At 42.4% G+C, this 25,012-nt stretch overlaps 1 protein-coding gene across 5 annotated transcripts in view; it reads left to right on the forward strand.

Moving 5' to 3' along the window:
* The first annotated feature begins 1,255 nt into the window (after positions 1-1,255).
* LOC136883063 (uncharacterized) overlaps positions 1,256-25,012 on the forward strand; it is a 48,969-nt gene continuing 25,212 nt past the window's right edge. For 2 of the 5 annotated variants that reach the window (XM_067155211.2, XM_067155213.2), the window contains exon 1: positions 1,256-1,317. In XM_067155211.2, coding sequence (XP_067011312.2) covers positions 1,297-1,317 — 21 coding nt within the window. In that variant the 5' untranslated portion in view covers positions 1,256-1,296. The remainder of the gene's footprint in view (positions 1,318-25,012) is intronic. The other 3 variants (XM_067155214.2, XM_067155212.2, XM_067155215.2) reach the window with 3 other exon arrangements.

The following is a 25,012-nucleotide window of genomic DNA, read 5'->3' on the forward strand; positions in this document are numbered from 1 at the left end:
GTGGTGGAGTGTCGATCTCCGGATCTCAAAATAGCGGGTTCAAACCCGGCAGAGGGAGTTGCATTTTTGTAGGGCGGAAAGAAGTCCATTCGACACTCCATGCTGTACTATGTCAGCATGTAAAAGATCTCTGGTGACACACATTCGGTGTTTACCCGACAAAATTCATTAAAACTCCGCCATAAGCGCCCAGGAGAGTTTCGGTTTACTCGGTCTGCCATCTAGTGGGCCTGGAGTAAAACAGAACGTCGACATTGACGAGCAGACGGCCAGATGGCGTCAAATTAAATTGTCCGCACACGGTAGCTGAGGCCATACGATTATTATTATTTTTTTTTTTTTACCTCCCAGGGTTGGTTTTTGCCTCGGACTCGGCGAGGGATCCCATCTCTACCGCTTGAAGGGCTATTTTCTGGAGCGCGTGACTTAGAGTCGGAGATACAACTGGGAAGGAGGAACAGTACCTCGCCCAGGCGGCCTCACCTGCTATGCTGAACAGAGGCTTTGTAGGGGGATGGAAAGATTGGAAGGGATAGACAAGGAAGATGGAAGGAAGCGGCCGTGACATTAAATTAGGTACGATCCGGGCATTTGCCTGGAGGAGAAGTGGGAAAACTCACTTCGAGGATAGCTGAGGTATGAATCGAACTCCCCCCCCCCCCCCCTCCACCTACTCAGTTGACCTCCCGAGGCTGAGTGGACCTTGTTCCAGATTTCACATTTCATGGTAGAGCCAGGAATCGAACCTGGGCTTCCGAGGTTGGCAGTTAATCACACTAACCACCACACTAAAAAGGCGGCACATTAAGAAACATATCACTTAAATCTCTTCGTTAGTGTCAATGAACAAAATTAGTACCTAATAAATACGTCGCTTTGTGTTTGTTTCTTCCTACCCTATAACAGGAAATTAAAAGCAGCATGATTTCCTGGAACTGGTTGTTGTGAAAAGAGAAAGCCTTCACGATATACACATATATTTCACAGCCTAAAGGAAGAAATGAAATATACAACGTATATGTCTCTCTATGTTTTCTTTAAGACTCAGCTTGTAGGAGGGTATTCACCGCACTTGGGATGGATTCAATTGAATTGATTATTTCAAATCCCTTCCCACGATCTGCTTTAAAATGCCGGTGAGTAAGCGAGATTTCCTCGCACTGACCTTCACAAAGGCCCACTGTAGGCCTATGTGGATGAAGCAAGCTACATGTGTGACATTTTGTTTCCTGGATGGCTGCGCATATATATTGGTGGCGTGAAGGCCACACTTAACAGTGACTAACATCAACAGCCATGAAGCAGTTCGTAATTTTGGTGAGTTGACACAGAAGATTTACTTATTTATTTATTTATTTATTTATTTATTTATTTATTTATTTATTTATTTATTTATTTATTTGACTTTAGCAGTGATATGTTAGGGCTCGCAGCCCTCTCTTACACTTAATCACATAAATTACAAGTTAATGTAAAAGAGATGTATTATTCTATTATAAAATCAGGGATAAATAACCTAAATAACACATGTGGAAAACATATAAGGAAGAATAAAGGAAAGCTCAACAAATAAAAACAAGATAAAAAGAAATACGGTGCATAAAAGTAAAAAAGGTATGGGGAAAAGTCATAATGAAAAGTTGCATACAAACTGAAAAACATACGCTATGCATAAGCAGAACACAATATATAATAAAGTAACGGAAATACAAGTGTGGCAATAAATAGATCCCTGCGCGGATATGCAAAATAATATCCGCATCCGCGAATGGTTATCCGCGGATATAATAATAATAATAATAATAATAATAATAATAATAATAATAATAATAATAATTTCGTGTGGCTATTTCTAGCAGTGTGCAGCCCTTGTAAAGCAGACCCTCCGATGAGGGTGGGCGGCATCTGCCATGTGTATAGAACTGCGTATTATTGTGGTGGAGGATAGTGTTGCGTGTGGTGTGTGAGTTGCAGGGATGTTGGGGACAGCACAAACACCCAGCCCCCGGGACATTGGAATTAACCAATGAAGGTTAAAATCCCCGACCCGGCCGGGAATCGAACACGGGACCCTATGAACAGAAGGCCAGTACGCTGACCATTCAGCCAACGAATCGGACATCCGCGGATATTGTAAATATTTAAGTACAGTATATTACACCCAAGAGGTGTCGAAGGGGTAGTATGTGGTCCTGTGGGTATTAATTCAGGAAGTCGTAAAATTTAAGAAACGAGATTTCCACTTCCGGAGGTGCACATGGCCCTCAGGTTCACTCAGCCTACACCAAAAATGAGTACCAGGTTAATTCCTGGGGGCAAAGGCGGCCGGGCGTAGGGCTAACCACTCTACCCCATCAAGTGCCGAGGTTACGGATAGTGGAAGACTTTACCTTCCACCCTTCCAAGGGCCTTCATGGCCTGTACGGAGATGACTTTTGGAAGTGTATTAATAAAGCACAGGAAATGCCATTTATTCCTACCAAGTCCCATACATGCACGTCCACCCGTGGCCCCTGGACAACATGTACACTGCGTATACACGGCTAAGTCATTGTAAGGACTAAAAATCGAGTTCCCGACGCTTCAAAATGAGGACCCACCAGCTGAGGGAGACAACCCCGAAATAAAACATCGGCCCTCCAGGATTATTGGAGGTTGGCGTTGGGCTGACAACACAATCTGTAAAAAACTCTCGTTATGAAATCTGAAGAAGAAATAGCTGGCTTGACTTCTTTTTATGACAGAATGATAAAGAGGATATTTAATGCAGTGCCAGAAGGAATCAGGAAAATTAGCAGACCAAAGTTAAGGCGGGAAGAAGGGGTAAGGGAGGATCTAAAGGTAATTGGAGTAGCTCTGCACTTAACAGGAAAGAATGGGGAAAACTTCTTCTAAAGGCCAAGGCTCACAAAAGGGCTGTCGCGCCAGTGATGATGATAATGATATTACACCCAAGATATTGAAACCGGTAGATCTGTTAACGTAATATAATAGGCCTAACACCTGGCGCCAAAGCCCATACAGTCACAGGTTCATGAGGGACTTTCTCTTGCGACAACTACCGACGTATTGACCTTTGTTGCTTTCTTCCATTAACTGAGGACAGGAGCCAGCTATGCTTAGGTCAGATTTTCGGCTTTATGGTCTCATTGCTCTTTATATATCAATATCACTATTATCCCATACAAATGTCACGGGTTCCCTAACCACAAGCAAAACCAAGAGTATACCTGAGTGAAAAATCAATAACCGTCATTATTTAGAAATTATCAGCAAAATTATCAACACTGCCATTCAGTGTGAATCCGCCCAAGCACTAACTTTGCGGATATCCGCATCCATGCGGGGCTCTGGCAATAAATCTATGTTCATGAATTAAAAGCTAATTTTACCGAGCTCGATAGCTGCAGTCGCTTAAGTGCGGCCAGTATCCAGTATTCGGGAGATAGTAGGTTCGAACCCCACTGTCGGCAGCCCTGAAGATGGTTTTCCGTGGTTTCCCATTTTCACACCAGGCAAATGCTGGGGCTGTACCTTAAGTAAGGCCACGGCCGCTTCCTTCCCACTCCTAGCCCTTCCCTGTCCCATCGTCGCCATAAGACCCTTTTTTTTTTTGCTAGTTACTTTATGTTGCACCGACACAGATAGGTTTTATGGAGACGATGGGATAGGAAAGGCCACGGAATGGGAACGAAGCGGCCGTGGCCTTAATTAAGGTACAGCCTGGTGTGAAAATGTATAATAATAATCGTATGGCCTCAGCTACCGTGTGCAGACATTTCAAGTTGACGCCATCTGACTGTCTGCTCGTCAATTTCGACGTTCCGTTTTACTCTAGGCCCACTAGATGGCAGACCGAGTAAACCGAAACTCTCTTGGGCGTATATGGCTGAGATTTAATGAATTTTGTCGGGTAAACACCAAATGTGTCACCAGAGATGTTTTACATGCCGACATCGTACGACATGGAGGGTCTAATGGACTTTTTTCCGCCCTTCAAAAATCCGACTACCTCTGCCGGGTTTGAACCCACTATCTTGGGATCCGGAGGCCGACACTCTACCACTGATCCACAGAGGCAGCGGTGTGAAAATGTGAAAATGGGAAACCACGGAAAACCATTTTCAGGGTTGCCGACGCTAATCGAACCCACTATCTGCCGATTACTGGTTACTGGCCGAACTTAAAGCGACTGCAGCTATCGAGCTCGGTTAAAAGGTAAATATTGTGTACATTTACTTTATAACAATAAAAGATTATAATAACCTAATATTAATTATAAGAACAACAGCGTTCTTCAGCTGTACAGTAAAATGCCACTCCACTAACCCACGTATCATAATCGCACAACCTATCACACGTCACCAATCACACGCGACAATCAGCGGTATTCGACAGGTAATCTCTGCATCATCATCATCATCTGTTTACCCTCCAGGTTCGGTTTTTCCCTCGGACTTAGCGAGGGATCCCACCTCTACCGCCTTAAGGGCAGTGTCCTGGAGCTTCAGACTCTTGGTCGGGGGATACAACTGGGGAGTATGACCAGTACCTCGCCCAGGAGGCCTCACCTGCTATACTGAACAGGGGCCTTGCGGAGGAACGGGAAGATTGGAAGGAATAGGCAAGGAAGAGGGAAGGAAGCGGCCGTGGCCTTAAGTTAGGTACCATCCCGGCATTCGCCTGGAGGAGAAGTGGGAAACCACGGAAAACCACTTCCAGGATGGCTGAGGAGGGAATCGAACTCACCTCTACTCAGTTGACCTCCCGAGGCTGAGTGGACCCCGTTCCAGCCCTCGTACCACGTTTCAAATTTCGTGGCAGAGCCGGGAATCGAACCCGGACCTCCGGGGGTGGCAGCTAATCACACTAACCACTACACCACAGAGGCGGACTAATCACTGCATGCTCTTTTAAATTTTGTTGTTGAGTTAAGAAATCCTGGCAGGTGGTGTAGTGCAAACTGTTTCGAAATAATAATAATAATAATAATAATAATAATAATAATAATAATAATAATAATAATAATAATAATGAAAAATCCACAGCCTATTTCCAGTCATTCGACCGGGCCAGGAACGGAATGAATAAAGCCCTCCACCTAGCGGAATTGTGCCGGCTGCCGAAGCCTGTCGCACTCCTCTGGGGCAATGATTAATGGCTGACAGATGAAATGAAATTATACTGGAGAGTGTTGCTGAAATGAAATATGACAGGGAAAACCGGAGTACCCGGAGAAAAACCTGTCCCGCCTCCGCTTTGTCCAGCACAAATCTCAATTGGAGTGACCGGGGTTTGAACCACGAAACCCAGCGGTGAGAGGCCGGCGCGTTGCCGCCTGAGCCACGGAGGCTAATAATAATAATAATAATAATAATAATAATAATAATAATAATAATAATAATAATAATAATAATAATAATAATAATAATAATTTTTTTGCTAGTTGCTTTTCGTCGCACCGACACAGACAGGTTTTATGGCGACGATGGGACAGCAAAGGGCTAGGAGTGGGAAGGAAGCGGCCGTGGCCTTAATTAAGGTACAGTCCCAGCATTTTCCTGGTGTGAAAATGGGAAACCACGGACAACCATTTTCAGGGCTGCCGACAGTGGGATTCGAACTTACTATCTCCCGAATACTGGATACTGGCCAAACTTAATCGACTGCAGCTATCAAGCTCGGTAATAATAATAATAATAATAATAATAATAATAATAATAATAATAATAATAATAATAATAATATTTTTTTTGCTAGTTGCTTTACGTCGCACCGACACAGACAGGTCTTATGGGGACGATGGGACAGGAAAGGGCTAGGAGTGGGAAGGAAGCGGCCGTGGCCTTAATTAAGGTACAGCCCCAGCATTTGCCTGGTGTGAAAATGGGACACCACGGAAAACCATTTTCAGGGCTGCCGACAGTGGGATTCGAACCTACTATCTCCCGAATACTGGATACTGGCCGCACTTAATCGACTGCAGCTATCAAGCTCGGTAATAATAATAATAATAATAATAATAATAATAATAATAATAATAATAATAATAATAATTGTGCTTATATTTCGTAAACCTATAGAATGCATATGACGGAGTCATCATCATCATCATCATCATCATCTGTTTACCCTCCAGGTTCGGCTTTTCCCTCGGACTCAGTGAGGGATCCCACCTCTACCGCCTCAAGGGCAGTGTCCTGGAGCTTCAGACTCTTGGTCGGGGATACAACTGGGGAGTATGACCAGTACCTCGCCCAGGCGGCCTCACCTGCTATGGTGAACAGGGGCCTTGGAGGGGGATGGGAAGATTGGAAGGGATAGGCAAGGGTGAGGGAAGGAAGCGGCCGTGGCCTTAAGTTAGGTACCATCCCGGCATTCGCCTGGAAGTGAAGTGGGAAACCACGGAAAACCACTTCGAGGATGGCTGAGGTGGGAATCGAACCCACCTCTACTCAGTTGACCTCCCGAGGCTGAGTGGACCCCGTTCCAGCCCTCGTACCACTTTTCAAATTTCGTGGCAGAGCCGGGAATCGAACCCGGACCTCCGGGGGTGGCAGCTAATCACACTAACCACTACACCACAGAGGCGGACTAATCTCTGCATGCTCTTTTAAATTTTGTTGTTGAGTTAAGAAATCCTGGCAGGTGGTGTAGTGCAAACAGTTTCGAAATAATAATAATAATAATAATAATAATAATGAAAAAATCCACAGCCTATTTCCAGTCATTCGACCGGGTCAGGAATGGAATGAATAAAGCCCCCAACTAGCGGAATTGTGCCGGCTGCCGAAGCCTGTCGCACTCCTCTGGGGCAATGATTAATGGCTGACAGATGAAATTAAATTATACTGGAGAGTGTTGCTGGAATGAAATATGACAGGGAAAACCGGAGTACCCGGAGAAAAACCTGTCCCGCCTCCGCTTTGTCCAGCACAAATCTCACATGGAGTGACCGGGGTTTGAACCACGGAACCCAGCGGTGAGAGGCCGGCGCGTTGCCACCTGAGCCACGGAGGATAATAATAATAATAATAATAATAATAATAATAATAATAATAATAATAATAATAATAATAATAATGCTTATATTTCGTATACCTATAGAATGCATATGACAGAGTACCGATGTTCACTGTACTGGGGACTACGGGATTACGGGTAGATTATTAAAATCAATCAAGGGCATTTGTATTGACAATTGAACTGCATTGAAAATTGATGGTAAAGTGAGTTCTTTGTTCAACGTACTTGTAGGGGTTAGAAAAGGCTATATTCTTTGACTTTTGTTGTTCATAGTTTACATGGATTATCTGCTGAAAGGTTTAAAGTGGCAGGGAGGGATTCAGTTAGATAGACATTTAGTAAGCAGTCTGGCCTATACTGAGGACTTGGTCTTAATGGCAGATTGTGCCGAAAGCCTGCAGTCTAATATCTTGGAAACTGAAAGTAAGTGCAATGACTATGGTACGAAAATGAGCCTTTCTAAGACTAAAATGATGTCAGTAGGTAAGAAATCCAAGAGATCTGAATGTCAGACTGGGGATACAAAACTGCAACAGGAAGATAATTTCAAGTATTTAGGATGTGTGTTCTCCCAGGATGATACTACAGTAAGTGAGATTGAATCAAGGTGTAGTAAAGCTAATGCAGTGAGCTCGCAGGTTACGATCAGCAGTATTCTGTAAGAAGGAAGTCAGCTCCCGGACGAAACTTTTACAGCGGTCTGTTTTCAGAGCAACATTGCTTTACGGGAGTGAAAACTGGTGGACTCAGGATATCTTATTCATAAGCTAGAAGTAACAGGCATGAAAGTAGCGAGAATGATTGCTGGTACAAACAGGTGGGAACAATGGCAGGAGGTTACTCGGAAAGAGGAGATAATGGCTAAGCTAGGAATGAATTCGATGGATGAAGCTGTACGCATAAACCGGCTTCGGTGGTGGGGTTATGTGAGGCGAATGGAGTAGGATACGTTTCCCATAATAATAATAATAATAATAATAATAATAATAATAATAATAATAATAATAATAATAATTAATTGCTTTGAAATTGAAAAGCAGGAGCGGAAAATTCTCAGGAAAATTTATGGTCCTACGAGAGAAAATGGAATGTGGATTAAGAGGAAAACAGCGGACCTCTACTCCTTCACCGACAGGTTTACTGATGCTGTACGGAAAAGGCGCCTTAATTTCTATGGCCATATCTACAGAATGAACAGCGACAGACTAACTAAAAGATTATTCAAAGTAATCAACTCAAAGAAGGTCAAAATAAAATGGCTAGAAGAAACTAAGGTGGACCTCCAAGAAATAAATATTACAGACGACATCATGGAAAATCGTGGAGCTTTTAGAACCAAAGTAGCTAATCATAAATTTAGGGAGAAACCAAAAAAGACAACTGGTAGGAAGTGGTCGACAGAACGCAAGATGCAACACAGTGCATTCATGAAGAGATTTTGGGAGGATAAGAAGGCACAAACCATCAAACAAACTATCAAGTTCAAACGCGCTCTATGAATGGTCATAACGAAGGAATAATAATAATTAATTGCTTTACGTCCCACTATCTACTTTTTCGGTTTTGCGAGACGCCGAGGTGCCGGAATTTAGTCCCGCAGGAGTTCTTTCACGTGCCAGTAAATCTACCGACACGAGGCTGACGTATTTGAGCACTTTCAAATACCACCGGACTGAGCCAGGATCGAACTTGCCAAGTTGGGGTCAGAAGGCCAGGGCCTCAACCGTCTGAGCCACTCAGCCCGGCAAGAGAATAATAAAGGGGCATATGGTACATTTATGTACATTGTGATTAAGTTCTATTTCTTATATATAAAATACCGAAATACAAGCTATAGTGTACGAACTTTATAGTTGAATAATAATAATAATAATAATAATAATAATAATAATAATAATAATAATAATAATAATAATAATAATAATAATAATAATAATTGTTCCGAGGTATCTGTGGAACAGCAGAGGTGAAAGAAGGTGCGGGGGTGAACGGGTCTCAGGCTACGAAATTAAAGTTAATTTAAAATTTAACAAGGTTATATTTTCTTTGCAAAATCAAGAAATAACAAGAATGGCAGGTACAGAGTAGCAAAGCCACTATTCGAGAATGTACAATTACAAAGTTACAGGATTTGGGCTCCGAGAGCCAAACACACAATTCTTGAGCAATTAGCCCAATTTTACGATACACATAATTCAACAAAGGGGCAGAAGACCCCAATCATGCCCAGGAGCACTTGCTCCCAATTACACAGTAAAGCCTCCTCGAGGCGCGCAGAAAACACAATTTTTATTTGGGAAGAGCAACCAGCTCTCAACGTTCTGGCCTATCAAAGGCCACACCAAATTCCACCTTCAAGCTGTCCTCTAAGGACATAAACACAGGGGTAAAATACCCAACCTACTGAGGCCTATTAAGTGAGAAAAGGTTAATTACATGGCCTCTAAAATACCAATTTGAGAGGAGGCGATCTGCACTCCTAATACATTTTATATAAAACCTACTTAGCACTAGGCCGTACTGCAAGGGCTAATCCCATACTAAAGAGGTGACTTTAGAAAGAAACAATTTACATTACGTTAAGGAAGAAAGATTGTGAAAATAAGTTCACCTCAATGCAATATGAGTGGGAGCTCGAGAGGGTTAAGCACTCTCTATCCCAATATGTAGTTAAAACAGAAAGAACTGACACCGAGTGTCTTTACATTTTTCAAGGAAAGTTACATGGAAAAGGCTTCGGACCTGCCCCGAGAGTTAAACTGCTGAGCTAGCGAGAAAAGAAGTTATTAAAAGGCCATTACCTTGTTGTTGAACTGCTGCCCGAAGAAAGAGGCGCTTCCCGCCCCATGCTACGTACTTTACACACTGAAAGATGTTACAGAAGTGGCGTGGAGACCCGAAAATCAGCAGTTTATATACTCTCGCGGAAAGTTCGAGGCGTTTCAGGAATGAGAACACCCTCCCACAAAAACTTTATTGGCTAGGGTTAGGCAACATATCCCCGTTGGGGAAGACACACCTGATTGGTCATAAATTAATTAAAGAAATTCGGGATTGGCTAAATTCAAAACAAGGGGAAAGAAAGGGTTATACAGCCAACTTAAACAATAACAGAAAGAAATTTAACAAGAAACAAACTTTTGAAATAAAAATTTCTAAAAAAAAAAAAAAAAAAAAAAAACAGTTCTTTCACTTCGCACTAGGGTGCACCATTGTAGTTCTTCAGTAGTGTCCTCTAGAAGAGAATGTTCACACTTCTTACTACAGGCAAAACAAAAATACATCGAAAACGACCTAGTTCAGAAACTTCAAAATTTCCAAGTAGTGACATCTTCTGAGAAACTTGAAAATTAACACATTAGATAAAGTTCAGACTTCCTCCAGTAGGGGAGTTTCAACAGGCGCAAAGTTTGAATTAGCGACGTGGAGGTGTACCACCCGGTACAATAATAATAATAATAATAATAATTGTTACGAACTTTTCCGTGGTAGGTAGAGGTGAAAGAAGGTGCGGGTGTGAATGGGTTTCAAGCTACGAAATTATAGTGCAATGTAAAATTAATTTAAAATTGAACAAGGTTATATTTTCTTTTCGACAACAAAGAAATAACAAGCATGGCAGGTACAAAGTAGCAATTCAAAGGGGGTTAGTTACAATATTTACAGGATTTGGGCTTCGCGCCCTGACTTCACAATGCTTGGGCAATCAGCTCAGTTTTACCTCAAACACAAGTTTTAACAGAGGGGGAGAAAACCCCATTCATACCTAGGAGCCCTTGCTCCAAATTACACTGAAAAACCTCCATGAGGCATACAACCCAGAATTTTCAAAAGAGCCACTCGCTCTCAAAATTTAAGCCTCTCCCAGGCCACACCAAACTCCACCTTCAAGTTGTCCTCAACGGACATAAACACAGGGGTAAAATACCCAATCTACTGAGGTCTATTAAAAGAAAAGCAGGTTAATTAAATGACCTCTAAAATAACAATTTGAGAGGAGGCGAACTTGCACTCCTAATACACTTTGATTAAGACCTACTTGGCACTAGGCCGTTAATACAAGGGCTAATCCCATGCTAAAGAGGTGACTTAAGAAAAGAACAATTGTTTTACATTAACGAAGAATAGGTTGAGAAAATAAGTTCACCTCAAGACAATGTGAGTGGGAGCTCGAGAGGGTTAGCACTCTCTATCCCAATATGTCGTTTTACAAGAGAATAGATGAAAAGAGAAGTTACATTTTAGGAAAAGGTTACATGGTTGAACGCTTAGAACCCGCCCCGAAAGTTAAACTGCTGAGCTAGTAAAGAAAGAAGTTATTAATCGGCCATTACCTTGTGTTGAACGGCTGGAGAAGAAAGAGGCGCTTCTCGCCCCCTGCTATGTACTTAACACACTGAAAGATGGAACAGAAGTGGCCTCGAGACCCAAAAATCAGCAGTTTAAATACTCTCGCGGAAGTTTCTAGGCGTTAGGGGAAAGAAAACACCCTCCCACAAACTCTTTATTGGATAGGACCCCGCAACAGATTCAAGTTGGGGGAAGATACATCTGATTGGATAGAAATTAATTTAAGAAATTCGGGATTGGTTAGGTTCAACACAAGGGGAAAGAAGGGGTGAATATTGCCAACTTAAACAATGACTGAAAGAAATTTAACAAAGAACAAACTCTTGAAATTAAATTTTCTCCAAAAAAATAGTTCTTTGACTCCGCACTAGGTTGCACTATTGTAGATCTTCAGTAGTGTCCTCTAGAAGAGAAAGTTCACACTTCTTACTTCAAGCGAAACAAAAACACATCAAAAATGACACAGTTCAAAAACTCAAAATTTTCCACGTGGTGACATCTTCTGAGACGGTAGAAAATTAATACTGTCAATAAAGTTCAGACTTCCTCCAGCAGAGGAGTTTCAACAGGCGCACATTTTAAATTAGCGGAGTGGAGGTGTACCGCCCGGTACAGACCTCCCCCCCCAAAAGTTCCTCCAGGGATGACACATGAAATCAGTTTGAAACAAGGTCCAAGTTATGCTGTGGATATGAAGATTGATTGCCAAAAAATTTATAAGATTTTCTTAATTTGGGGTTGATTTGATAGAGTTTCAAAATTTGTTGTTGCAGATGAAGTAAAGTCTTTATATTTGTAGAAGTTGAATTTCTGAAGATAACTTTTTATGCTTGAAAGTGAAGAAAAAAAAATTTCAAGGTCCACCAAATATTGCAGTTGAATTCCCAAGTGTAGTCATTACTTATAGTATCTGTTCATGTAGTAGATGGAGATGAAGTGGGAATGCCAGACCGGCCGTTGCTGCTTGCGTCCAAAGGAGGCCGCTCGGACCCCTCAAGTACCCTGAGATACCATCGCCCGCACTATGAGGGTAGCAGAGGTGTTGAAGCACGCCGCGCCCGCGGTGAACATATACAGGCTGCGGGCAAGTAGCAGGTCGTGCGCCGCACATCAGCCTTGGCCGGGAGGAGAGCTCCGGCTCGCCGTGCACACGTCGTCCTCGCTGGGGCCGAGGGGGCCCGTCCTCAGCTCCAGTTGCTGCACGGCGCCGCGCGGCTGCGGTGGCACTGAAACATTAAAGCTTGGCGGCAGAATTGTGTTGGACTATCATCTTTTTTGAGGGTACAGGCTTGTGGAGAGGTTGAGGGGCCAGCGGCGTGCAAATATCCATGGCATAAGTCAAGCCACTGTGTGTATTGAAGCAGGAGACGGGAGCGTGGTAATGGCCGAGGTAAGGACAGGAGGGCAGTTTAACAATCGGGGAGGTTTACAAGAAATGCTTACATATAAAATAAAATAGAAGGAGCAGAATGCCTTAAGAGTGGAACTCAAAAGAAAAATATAACCTTCATATTCCTATCAAATTATATGAAGCAAGTTGACACAAAATTTACACTGGTTTCACCTGTGACAGGTGAACCCTAAATATCCTCTCGGTGGCTGGATTGCTTACTAACAAGGTAACCGGGGTGAGGAAATCGAGAATTATACAAGGCCCATGAAATCTGGGGGCAAGCTTGCCCGCGGGAACAAAATTCTTGACCATAACCTGGTCACCTACCTTCAAAGGGGTGGGTCTCCGTCCACGATCATACCTTTCCCTAACCTTTTCATGAGACACTTTAAGATTGGCTTTAGCCTTCTTCCAAAGATCTTTAATGTTATCCGGATCTATTGTCTCGGGTAGAATGTCATTCAGAGACCAGAGGTTAGAGAGCGGCGAGTTGGGAACAAACTTGAACATCAAAGAAGCTGGAGTAAACTTGTGAGATTCATGAACCGCCGAATTCAAAGCAAAAGCTATCCAATGCAGGGACGTGTCCCACCTGGAATGATCTTCATGATGATAGGCAATAAGTGCTGACCTGAGATTACGGTTAACCCGTTCAGCCAGAGATGGTTGAGGGTAATAAGCAGAAGTAGTTACATGAGAGATTGATAAGTCAAAACAGAATTTACGAAATAAATTAGATGTAAAAGCCTTAGCATTATCAGATACAATATATTGACACGGACCAAAAGAAGCAAAAATAGAATTTAAGCAGATAATGGTAGACTGAGCGGTAGCCAGCTTAGTCGGAAATAACCAAGAAAATCTGGTAAAACCATCTACGCACACAAAGATGAACTTGTTAGCATTACCCTTTGACTGGGGGAAGGGTCCTACATAATCGATATACAGACGTTCCATGGGGCGCGACGCTTGATGCGAAGACAAAAGGCCTACCTTGGTGGACATGGTGGGTTTACTGAGCAAACAAGATTTACAAGCTTTTACAAGTTCCCGGATTTCACCGTCCATACCTTTCCAGATGAACATTTCACGAATCTTTTCAGGAGTTTTAAAGATACCCAGATGCCCTCCTAGTGGGGTCTCATGATAATACTTGAAGATCATAGGTACCAGAACAGCTGGAACGACAACTTTCATCATCTTGTCATGCCTCGAAGGGCAACATAAAACACCATTCCTCAGAACATAAGGGACAACATGTTCCCCAGAAGAAAGGGTTTCCATTATCGGAGCCAGCGTCGGATCTTCACGTTGGTATTTCTCAATATCCCTAAAAAGCATGGGAGCATCTGTTAATATGGCATTAACACCAGATAGTATGGACTCGGGAGGTGATGAACTGTCGACCGGTTCGTGGGTCTCGACGTCGTTATGAAACATACGGCTGAGTCCATCAGCAACAACATTTTCGGTACCTCTGATATGTCTAACATCAAACTGGAAGGCGGAAATACGAATAGCCCAGCGGGCTATACGACCAGTACGACGCGGCCTACCTAAGACCCAGCTTAATGCTTGATTATCTGTCTCCAGGTCGAATTTGACGTGTTCCAGATAGAGACGGAACTTTTCTAAGGCGAATAAGACTGCCAAACCTTCGAGCTCATAGATGGAATACTTGGCTTCTTGAGCCGACAAGGTCCTAGAGGCATAGGCGATAGGTCGCCTCCCTAGTTCAGTCTCTTGAAGAAGGACTGCAGCTACTGCTGACGACGACGCGTCGGTTTGGACGATGAATTTCTTCGAGAAATCAGGCATAGCATGTACAGGGGCATTACAAAGTGCTAATTTAAGGTCTTCAAAAGCGGCTTGTTGAGAAGGTCCCCACTCGAATTTGATGCCTTTCCTACGAAGAAGGTTTAAGGGCGCCGCTCTATTAGCAAAGTTAGGAATGAACTTCCTGAAGAAATTCACCATACCAATGAACCTGGCGATACCTTTAATGTCCTTGGGAGGTTTAAAATCACGGATGGCCTGTGTTCTAGAATGATCGACTGCTACACCATCGGGTGACACAATATGTCCTAGGAATGACATAGAGGGCTTAGCAAAGGCAACCTTGGACAACTTAACAGTTAACCCAGCCTTACGAAGGCGATCGAGAACTTCTCGCAAATGATCTAGATGTTCTTCAAAAGTCTCTGAAAATACGACGACATCATCTAAATAGTGATATAAGTACTCGAATTTGATGTCGGAGAAGACCCTATCTAGTAGCCTAGTGAGCACAGCTGCCCCCGTGGGGAGCCCGAAAGGCACGCGGTTGTATTCGTATAAATTCCAGTCCGTGGCAAACGCTGTAAGGTGTTTAGACTCTTCGGCAAGGGGAATTTGATTATAGGCCTGATTCAAGTCCAAGATAGTGAAGAACTTGGCCTTACGAAACCATGCAAAGCAAGAATGAAGGTCAGGAAGGGGCACAGATTGCAACACCACCTTCCGATTGAGAGCCCTGTAATCAATGACAGGCCTGAAGCCTCCTTGGGGTTTCGGGACTAGAAAAATAGGCGATGAATACGCCGACGTAGAGGGCCTAATAATACCATCCTTCAACATCTGATCGATAATTTCTTTCAGAGCCTTCATTTTAGGTGGAGATAGCCTATAAGGTGGAAAACGGACAGGAATCGAATCCGTGACCTCAATTTTGTATTCAATAAGGTCAGTAACACCAAGAGTATCAGAGAACACCTCTGGAAATGACTGACATAATTTACGAATACTATCAGCCTGCTCCTCAGGTAGATGTCTAAGGTCTAACAACATCTCATCCTGGGTAGGCGAAATAGAAGAACATGACACAGAATTACACTTTAATAGTGGTATTTTACAACTAGAAGCAAATTTGAATGTGCACGACCTAGACTGGAGATCGAGCACAAGACCAGTGTGAGAAATAAAGTCCGCTCCCAGTATGATGGGGCAAGACAGGTGCTTAGACACAAACAATTTAATTTTCCAAGTAAACTTAAAAATACGAATCTTGACCAGTAAGGAACCTAGAATTTCTAATGGAGATGAATTAGCCGAAACGTATTGAAGAGAAGATGAGACGTAGTCAGGTAGTTTACAAACCGATTTCAATTTAGAATACCATTCAGCCGAAATAATCGAACAAACACTGCTTGAATCTAAGAGAGCTGCTATAGGCTCGTTATATAACTCAATCTTAAGAAAAGGAACAGGTGCGGGGGTATCCGCCGCAATCCTAAGACACTCTTTGGGGCATTCAAAAGATGTATTCGAAGACTTATCGTTCCCTGAATTTGCAACCTGTTTACCCGGGGCTGAGTCTCGGGAAGATGGATTAGTCGACTCAGCCGAAGCCACTAGTCACTTTTGATTGTTGTTGGAAGTTACACCAGAAGTTGAGCAGGAGGGGGTGCTATTCGAATTGGGACAATTCTTTGCGATATGTGAGAAAGCCCCACATTTAAAACAGCCTTGTGATGAACCAGCTCCATTATTTGCCCTACTAGTTTTGATCAGAGGACACTTATTGCGCAGATGGTCAGGCGACCCGCAAGCATAACATTTACGGGGGGTGACTGATCGGCGAGGTGGAGGCCGAGTATTACTAATGGAAGGCGGGGGTTCTTTCGCGACACGCAAAGAATCGGCGTATCTAACTCCTTCCGCTGAGACGGCCAATGCTTCAAGTTCCGAGAAAGTTTGCGGGCACGCCGCGAAACACAAATATGACCTATAGGGAGGTGAAATTCCCTCTACAATAGCCTGTACAATCTGATCTTCAGGAAAATGAAGGGCAAACACCCTAGTATAAAACTTAATGTCCTGTATGAAATCAGCCAAGTTTTCATCCAAGCGCTGTACACGATAATAGTACTTCTGAATAAGGGAGGACCTGGCCCTAGCAGGGATGAAGTTAGCTAGCAAATGGGCATGGAAATCCTCAATAGATGATTGCTCGGCAATGGCTCTTACGATTTTATCAGAGAGAATACCAATAGCATACGGATAGATAATTTGCAAGATTTGACATGGAGAAAGAGAAAAAACAAGGGCATGATCCTGAAATTCCACTAGAAATCTTAAAAATGAAATTACGTCACTGGTGGTATTAACGGAAAACTTAGATATACCTCTGAGCAACATTGCCAATGGATGAGGCAAGCTACTAAACCCGGGTGACATAGTAGGTAAAGGTTTCAATGGTAAGGAAGTTAATTCAGAACGGATGTTACTCAATGATGCACGACGTTCGGACTCGTTGTCCAATGGGGCAGAGATAGTTTGAGCAGCGACGGTTATTCTATTAACTTCTCCCTTGGGAGGCGCTTCCTCACTACCTGCATTTACTATGGTGGGTTGATCAGATTTGGGAGGAACTTCCCCAGTTAACAATTGAGTGACCTTACTAGATAATTCGGAAATATTTTCCAGGAGCGTACTAGCTTCCTTCCTCTGAACATCATTCAGTTTTAGAGACAACAGATCGTTAACCCTATTCGAAAAATGATATAGCCTGCCTTGCACACGCTTAATTTGATTAGGAGACGGATCATTTTCATCAAAAAAACTAACTACAGAAGCTAGCCCAGTAATATTCTCCGTGATCGTGGAAAGAGAGTCGTCAATTTCTTTCTCTCCCAAATTGGGGATAGAAATGGGCAAATCAAGGGACTCTTTAAGTTTGTTAGTGTCTATTGCAACCGTGCCTCCAGATTGCACATTTCTGATAGTTAATTCATAGATCAACTCCTCCTTACGCAAATAGTTAAGAAGGAGAACATCGCGAGGGCCGGGCATGATGACAGACCAATTTTGAAAAACTCAAAAAATTCCAGCAACTGAGAAAATAGTTAGAGTTCGGATCAAAACAATGTGTAGCCGTCAAAAGGGGCTAAATTGAGACCCATTCAACCACACTCTGCTACCACTTGTTACGAACTTTTCCGTGGTAGGTAGAGGTGAAAGAAGGTGCGGGTGTGAATGGGTTTCAAGCTACGAAATTATAGTGCAATGTAAAATTAATTTAAAATTGAACAAGGTTATATTTTCTTTTCGACAACAAAGAAATAACAAGCATGGCAGGTACAAAGTAGCAATTCAAAGGGGGTTAGTTACAATATTTACAGGATTTGGGCTTCGCGCCCTGACTTCACAATGCTTGGGCAATCAGCTCAGTTTTACCTCAAACACAAGTTTTAACAGAGGGGGAGAAAACCCCATTCATACCTAGGAGCCCTTGCTCCAAATTACACTGAAAAACCTCCATGAGGCATACAACCCAGAATTTTCAAAAGAGCCACTCGCTCTCAAAATTTAAGCCTCTCCCAGGCCACACCAAACTCCACCTTCAAGTTGTCCTCAACGGACATAAACACAGGGGTAAAATACCCAATCTACTGAGGTCTATTAAAAGAAAAGCAGGTTAATTAAATGACCTCTAAAATAACAATTTGAGAGGAGGCGAACTTGCACTCCTAATACACTTTGATTAAGACCTACTTGGCACTAGGCCGTTAATACAAGGGCTAATCCCATGCTAAAGAGGTGACTTAAGAAAAGAACAATTGTTTTACATTAACGAAGAATAGGTTGAGAAAATAAGTTCACCTCAAGACAATGTGAGTGGGAGCTCGAGAGGGTTAGCACTCTCTATCCCAATATGTCGTTTTACAAGAGAATAGATGAAAAGAGAAGTTACATTTTAGGAAAAGGTTACATGGTTGAACGCTTAGAACCCGCCCCGAAAGTTAAACTGCTGAGCTAGTAAAGAAAGAAGTTATTAATCGGCCATTACCTTGTGTTGAACGGCTGGAGAAGAAAGAGGCGCTTCTCGCCCCCTGCTATGTACTTAACACACTGAAAGATGGAACAGAAGTGGCCTCGAGACCCAAAAATCAGCAGTTTAAATACTCTCGCGGAAGTTTCTAGGCGTTAGGGGAAAGAAAACACCCTCCCACAAACTCTTTATTGGATAGGACCCCGCAACAGATTCAAGTTGGGGGAAGATACATCTGATTGGATAGAAATTAATTTAAGAAATTCGGGATTGGTTAGGTTCAACACAAGGGGAAAGAAGGGGTGAATATTGCCAACTTAAACAATGACTGAAAGAAATTTAACAAAGAACAAACTCTTGAAATTAAATTTTCTGCAAAAAAATAGTTCTTTGACTCCGCACTAGGTTGCACTATTGTAGATCTTCAGTAGTGTCCTCTAGAAGAGAAAGTTCACACTTCTTACTTCAAGCGAAACAAAAACACATCAAAAATGACACAGTTCAAAAACTCAAAATTTTCCACGTGGTGACATCTTCTGAGACGGTAGAAAATTAATACTGTCAATAAAGTTCAGACTTCCTCCAGCAGAGGAGTTTCAACAGGCGCACATTTTAAATTAGCGGAGTGGAGGTGTACCGCCCGGTACAATAATAATAATAATAATAATAATAATAATAATAATAATAATAATAATAATAATAATAATAATAATACCTACACCGAGTGAGTTTGGCCGTACTATCGACCGCCTTAATTCAACAGTTTGCATCCTTGAGCTTCAGTTCTTTCCCAGTATTCCCACATTTTCTTTCTGAACCTCCTTTCTTTCATCAGTGCACTTTTTGCCTGTTTTCAATCTCGGCTTTTCTTGGAGTCTCTGATATGCTCGAACCTTCTTCTGGAGAGGAACACGTTCCTGGATGTCATCATGTGTGATCCCTATTTCTTGAAGGTCTTTTTCAACTTCGGTGAACCAGGCTCCCTTGGTTTTTCTCGTTTACAAAGTAGGAAAAGATCCGGATTGTCAATGTCTGCGAGCTCATACGTGTTATGTGGCCATAAAAATTAATCCTCCGTTTCCGAATGGTGTCCGTTATCGTTTGCACATGCAGGTACACTTCGTTGTTATGCCTTCTCCTGTATTCACCATTTTCTCTGATTGGTTCTAAGATCTTTCTCAGGATTTTTCTTTCATTAGCTTCTAACTTTTCGTTTAGAACCTTCCTGTTCAGTGCAAGACATTCTGCTGCATGCAGGGCCTATGGACGAATGACTGAACAATGATGCCTAAGCTTAGCGTTGATGGATACTGGTATGTTCCTGTAGATTCTTCTTCTTATTATTATTCAAGGCCGAACCCAGGAATATGGTGGTCTTCTCTTACGAGATCGTATGTCTCGCTCCGCTAGCGAAAACAAAAACTATAGCGACTAGTTTTTTGTTTTCAGAAGGTTTTACAAAAAGAAAAGTTTGAAATAGTTTTAGAGTTGTACACCTTGCAACCTACCGGGTGAAATACAACCTGTGACAATAAAGTTCGGTGAATGAAGTCAGAACGGTCGATCCGGCAACACTTGCGACACACAACGCTGCACCTGCGTAGCAGCAGGTTTTGTCCACCTGCTCCCAACGTTGTTCAATTGAGCATCGTGTGTGTGCCGTGTAAGACAATTTTGACACAGTGCGTGTTTAGTGCGTTGGTTCTGAACTGCGAATAGGAAAATGAACGACCGAAATATCAATGTACAGTTTTGTTTTAAGCTTGGCAAGACACCGAAAGAAACAGATTCGATGCTGGTACGTGTTTATGAAGATCAAGCACTGTCCTTGAAGTGTGTGTACGAGTGGTTCGCCCATTTTCGATGAGGCCGGGAAAGTGTTTCTGACAACCCCCGTAGCGGAAGACCGGCGACCGCCATCAGTGACGAAAACATTGAGAAGATGACATTAATCACGAACGATCGGCGATTAACTCTGCGCATGACAGCGGATAAACTGCAGATTAACCGTGAATCCGTGCGACAAATCGTCACGCATCAAAACGATGCTCATCACCTTTCTCGATAGTCAAGGCATTATCCAGAAGGAATTTCTACCTGAGGGAACGACGTTGAATGCTGCACGGTACATTGAAATTTTGACCCGTTTCATGAAACGTCTACGCAGGGTACAACCCCAGTACGCACAACAAGGTTCATGGTTTTTTGTCCACGACAACCCTCGCCCACACACAGCCAATATCGTCAAACAGTTCATGGCAAAAAGAGGGGTAGTGCAACTTGAACATCCCCCATACTCGCCAGACCTCAGTCCTCCAGACTTCTTCCTATTACCACGACTCAAACTCGCTTTGAAAGGAAAGAGATTTGACGATATTCCTGACATCCAACGAAACGTGACGAGGCTTTTGAACACCATCCCAAAGGAAGCATTCTTGCAAAGTTTCCAGGACATGTATAGCCGATCTCAGCAGTGCATAGTTATGGGAGGAGGCTATTTCGAAGGACAGTAAGGTCCCTGTCGTGCATTGTTCATCTATATTGATTGCACAAGACTATTCACTGAACTTTATTGTCACAGGTTGTAGAAAGGTAAATTCATAGCGGTCTGGTGGGCAGAACACGCTTTAACCTGTGCGTGAAGATTTCGGTCAGTTGTTTAAAAATGGAGATACAATATGTTTCACTGTAAGCATGAAAAATATTTAGAGGTTTGATTCATTTAAAAAAATATTGTAGCCGCTCGATAACATTTAAATATTTCTATATGCTTACTGAAATTTGTTTTTATGGTGCAGTATGCATTAATAACGACGGAAAGATTAGTCCATTCGCTTGTGTTCTCGATCTTCCTGTATGGATGCGAAACTTGAACCATAAGACCTAAAAACAGGAACCGAGTCAACGCCTTTGAAATGTGGTGTTGGAGAAGAATGTTGCAAATACCGTTGACAACCAGGCGAAAAAATGATTCTGTCATCCGGGAAATTGGAATACAAGAGAGGCTATGCCAAGTTGTGTACCAGAGAATTCTGCAGTTCTTTGGTCACATTATGAGAAGAGAGGATGACAACCTGGAAAAATTAATTATCCAAGGAAAGTTTCTGGCACAAGGACACGAGGACGGGTCGCAAAAAGATGGGTTGATCAAGTAAGAGAGATCATGGGCTTACCATGGAGAGTTACTGTCCGGAAAACGCAAGTTCGTACAGAATGGTATCAGCTTATAAAAGAAACAACACAGTCCTTGGGTCACGACACTCAGTCATGAGTGGAACGACAAACAATCCGTGTATCTCACCAAAATGAAAATTTCCGTTTATGTTTTCCGTAAATTTGTTAACTGTATTCATACAAAAACATTCGAAGATGGCGCAGCTTTTATAGGTTAAATTCAATTGTTCATTTTTCAAGTGATTGTTTTTCTAGTTTATTGTAGGTTATTCCAAAACTCGTATATGCTGTTTAAATTTGTCAAGTTCACTTTTATTTCGGAGGGGGTTTAAACCCCCCTAACCTACCCCATGGGTACGCCCTTGTATAATTATTATTTCCCGGAATGACGAATTGAAGAAAGGTTGCCCGTCTACTACTACTAAGAGTTTATACATCGCAGTATTCTAGCATTAAATATATTGTTTTCAAATGTATGACTTTAATAGTTAACATTTACTTGCACGATATAATCTGCATATACTGAACAAACATTACATTGCCCCAAACATTCTTGCATCATCGTCATCATCAACATCAACAACTTTCTCTTCTGGCTTTTCCCCAATTTTTTGGGGTCAACACAATAAAGCGGCTTTGCTCCATTTTTACGCCCAGATACACTTCCTGACAGCAATGAACGAACATCCCTTTTTTCTCTAAAACACACTCGCCATGACTATGCACTTACTGTTTCCTAGCGACAATGTGATTCAGGTATTCCAAAAAGAATTGTGCATGTAGGGGTGTACAATACCGCACTGTCTGAAAGGGGATACATTTTTGATGACTGGGCGAGTTGGCCGTGCGGTTAGGAGCGCACGGCTGTGAGCTTGCATCCGGGAGACGGTGGGTTCGAATCCCACTGTCAGCAGCCCTGAAGATGGTTTTGCATGGTTTCCCATTTTCACACCAGGCAAATGCTGGGGCTGTATCTTAATTAAGGCCACGGCCGCTTCCTTCCAACTCCTAGGCCTTTCCTATCCCATCGTCGCAATAAGACCTGTGTCGGTGCGACGCAAAGCCACTAGCGAAAAAATAATTGATGGTCGTTAGTCGGGGAAACTTATGGTCATCTTAAAGAGGGTGTAAAAACACTGGTGACGGATAAAAGTGATCGTGAAGAAGAGTGGTTGACTTAGAGAGGTGGTCACATCACTGTATTGAGTCCTCTTCATTCTCTATCAAGAAGAAATGGACGTATTCTTTTCTCTTTCTACAGATGTTTAGAAGACATCTTGGTTACTATCATTCATTTCAAGAAGGTGCAATACATAGGAGAAATACCCCCAACTCCCAAGCCCCCGTGATGATAATAATACGCCTGAGAAACACAAGAGTACAAAATAAATTGGTAGTAATAGAAATGCATTTCCAGCTTGAATATACGGTATCAGTTCTGACACTCATTATATCTTAATTAGCGTGATGTAGGTAACACTGACGGCTGGCCTCGTCATTGTAGGGGAATGGGTATAATAATAATAATAATAATAATAATAATAATAATAATAATAATAATAATTGTCCGACTCGTTGGCAGAATGGTCAGCGTACTGGCCTTCGGTTCAGAGGGTCCCGGGTTCGATTCCCGGCTGGGTAGGGGATTTTAACCTTCATTGGTTAATTCCAATGGCCCGGGGGCTGGGTGTTTGTGCTGTCCCCAACATCCCTGCAACTCACACACCACACATAACACTATCATCCACCACAATAATACGCAGTTACCTACACATGGCAGATGCCGCCCACCCTCATCGGAGGGTATGCCTTACAAGGGCTGCACTCGGCTAGAAATAGCCACACTAAATTAAAAATTAATAATAATAATAATAATAATAATATCTCACTAAAATGTCTATAACAAAAGATCTATATCTCTGAATGCAAAAATCAAACACTATTGCACTGTTATCCGGCCAGAGGCTCTATATGCAGCGGAATGTCTCGTCATGAACAAAAAAGGCATGATGGAGAAATTGGAGGCCAAGGAAAGAAAGATTTTGAGAAATATCTTAAGTCCAGTCAAAGACAACGGCGAGTTTAGGAGACGGCACAACCAGGAGTTGTACTCGCATGTGGAGAAAATAACCGATGTGATGCGAAAAAGGAGGATTACTTTTTATGGACACATGGCCCGAATGAATTCAACACGGTTAACCAACCGCATCTTCACTTTCCTCCAAGAGAAAAAGGCGAAGGGGGCATGGTTCAGTGAGGTACAGAAAGATCTGCAGGAGACTGGGATCTCGTTTGAAGATATCCAGGAGCGTGTCTCACTTAAGAAAAAACTCCAAGAACATCAGAGTTTCCTACCAAAGCCGAAGATGAAAACTGGAAAGGCATGGACGGAAGAGCGAAAGGAGCAACACCGTATACGAATGAAGGAGTACTGGACCAACATTAAAGCTCAAGGGAAACAGTTGAAATGACGTGGTCCTTAGTTGGCCGAAACGAAACGATAATAATAATAATAATAATAATAATAATAATAATAATAATAATAATAATTTCGTGTGGCTATTTATAACCGTGTGCAGCCCTTCTAAGGCAGACCCTCCGATGAGGGTGGGCGGCATCTGCCGTGTGTAGGTAACTGCGTGTTATTCTGGTGGAGGATAGTGTTGTGTGTGGTGTGTGAAATGCAAGGATGTTGGGGACAGCACAAACACCCAGTTCCCGGGCCATTGGAATTAACCAATGAAGGTTAAAGTCCCCGACCCGGCCGGGAATCGAATCCGGGACCCTCTGAACCGAAGGCAAGTACGCTGATCATTCAGCCAACGAGTCGGACACATTTTTTAAAAATGAGATCTGTTTATTATTTATTTGTTGCTTGTTTCTTTGCTATTTGTTTATCTATCTGACTGTTTGGTTTTGTCTATTTGTTTATTTTCTATTTATTTATTTATTGGTCTACTTGTTATTTTTCTGTTTGGTTTACCTGGTTCTTTGTCTGTTCGTCTCTTTGTTTGGTATTTATGTTTGTTTGTTTGTTTGTCTGTCTTTTTGTTAGTTTTCGATTTGTTTGGTTTTGTCTGTTTATTTGGTTGTTCGTCTTTTCTTTATATTTGTTGATGTTGATGTTTGTTGTTTAAAGGGTCCTAACATCGAGGTCATCGGCCCCTAATGCTACGAAATGAGACGAAATGAAATGACGTCTTAAAAGTCCAAAACTCCACTGACCACAATTCAAAGCCTGAGGACGAAGAATGAATGGA

Source organism: Anabrus simplex, chromosome 11 (assembly GCF_040414725.1).
Source record: "Anabrus simplex isolate iqAnaSimp1 chromosome 11, ASM4041472v1, whole genome shotgun sequence".
In the NCBI taxonomy this organism is placed as follows: Eukaryota; Metazoa; Arthropoda; class Insecta; order Orthoptera; family Tettigoniidae; genus Anabrus; species Anabrus simplex.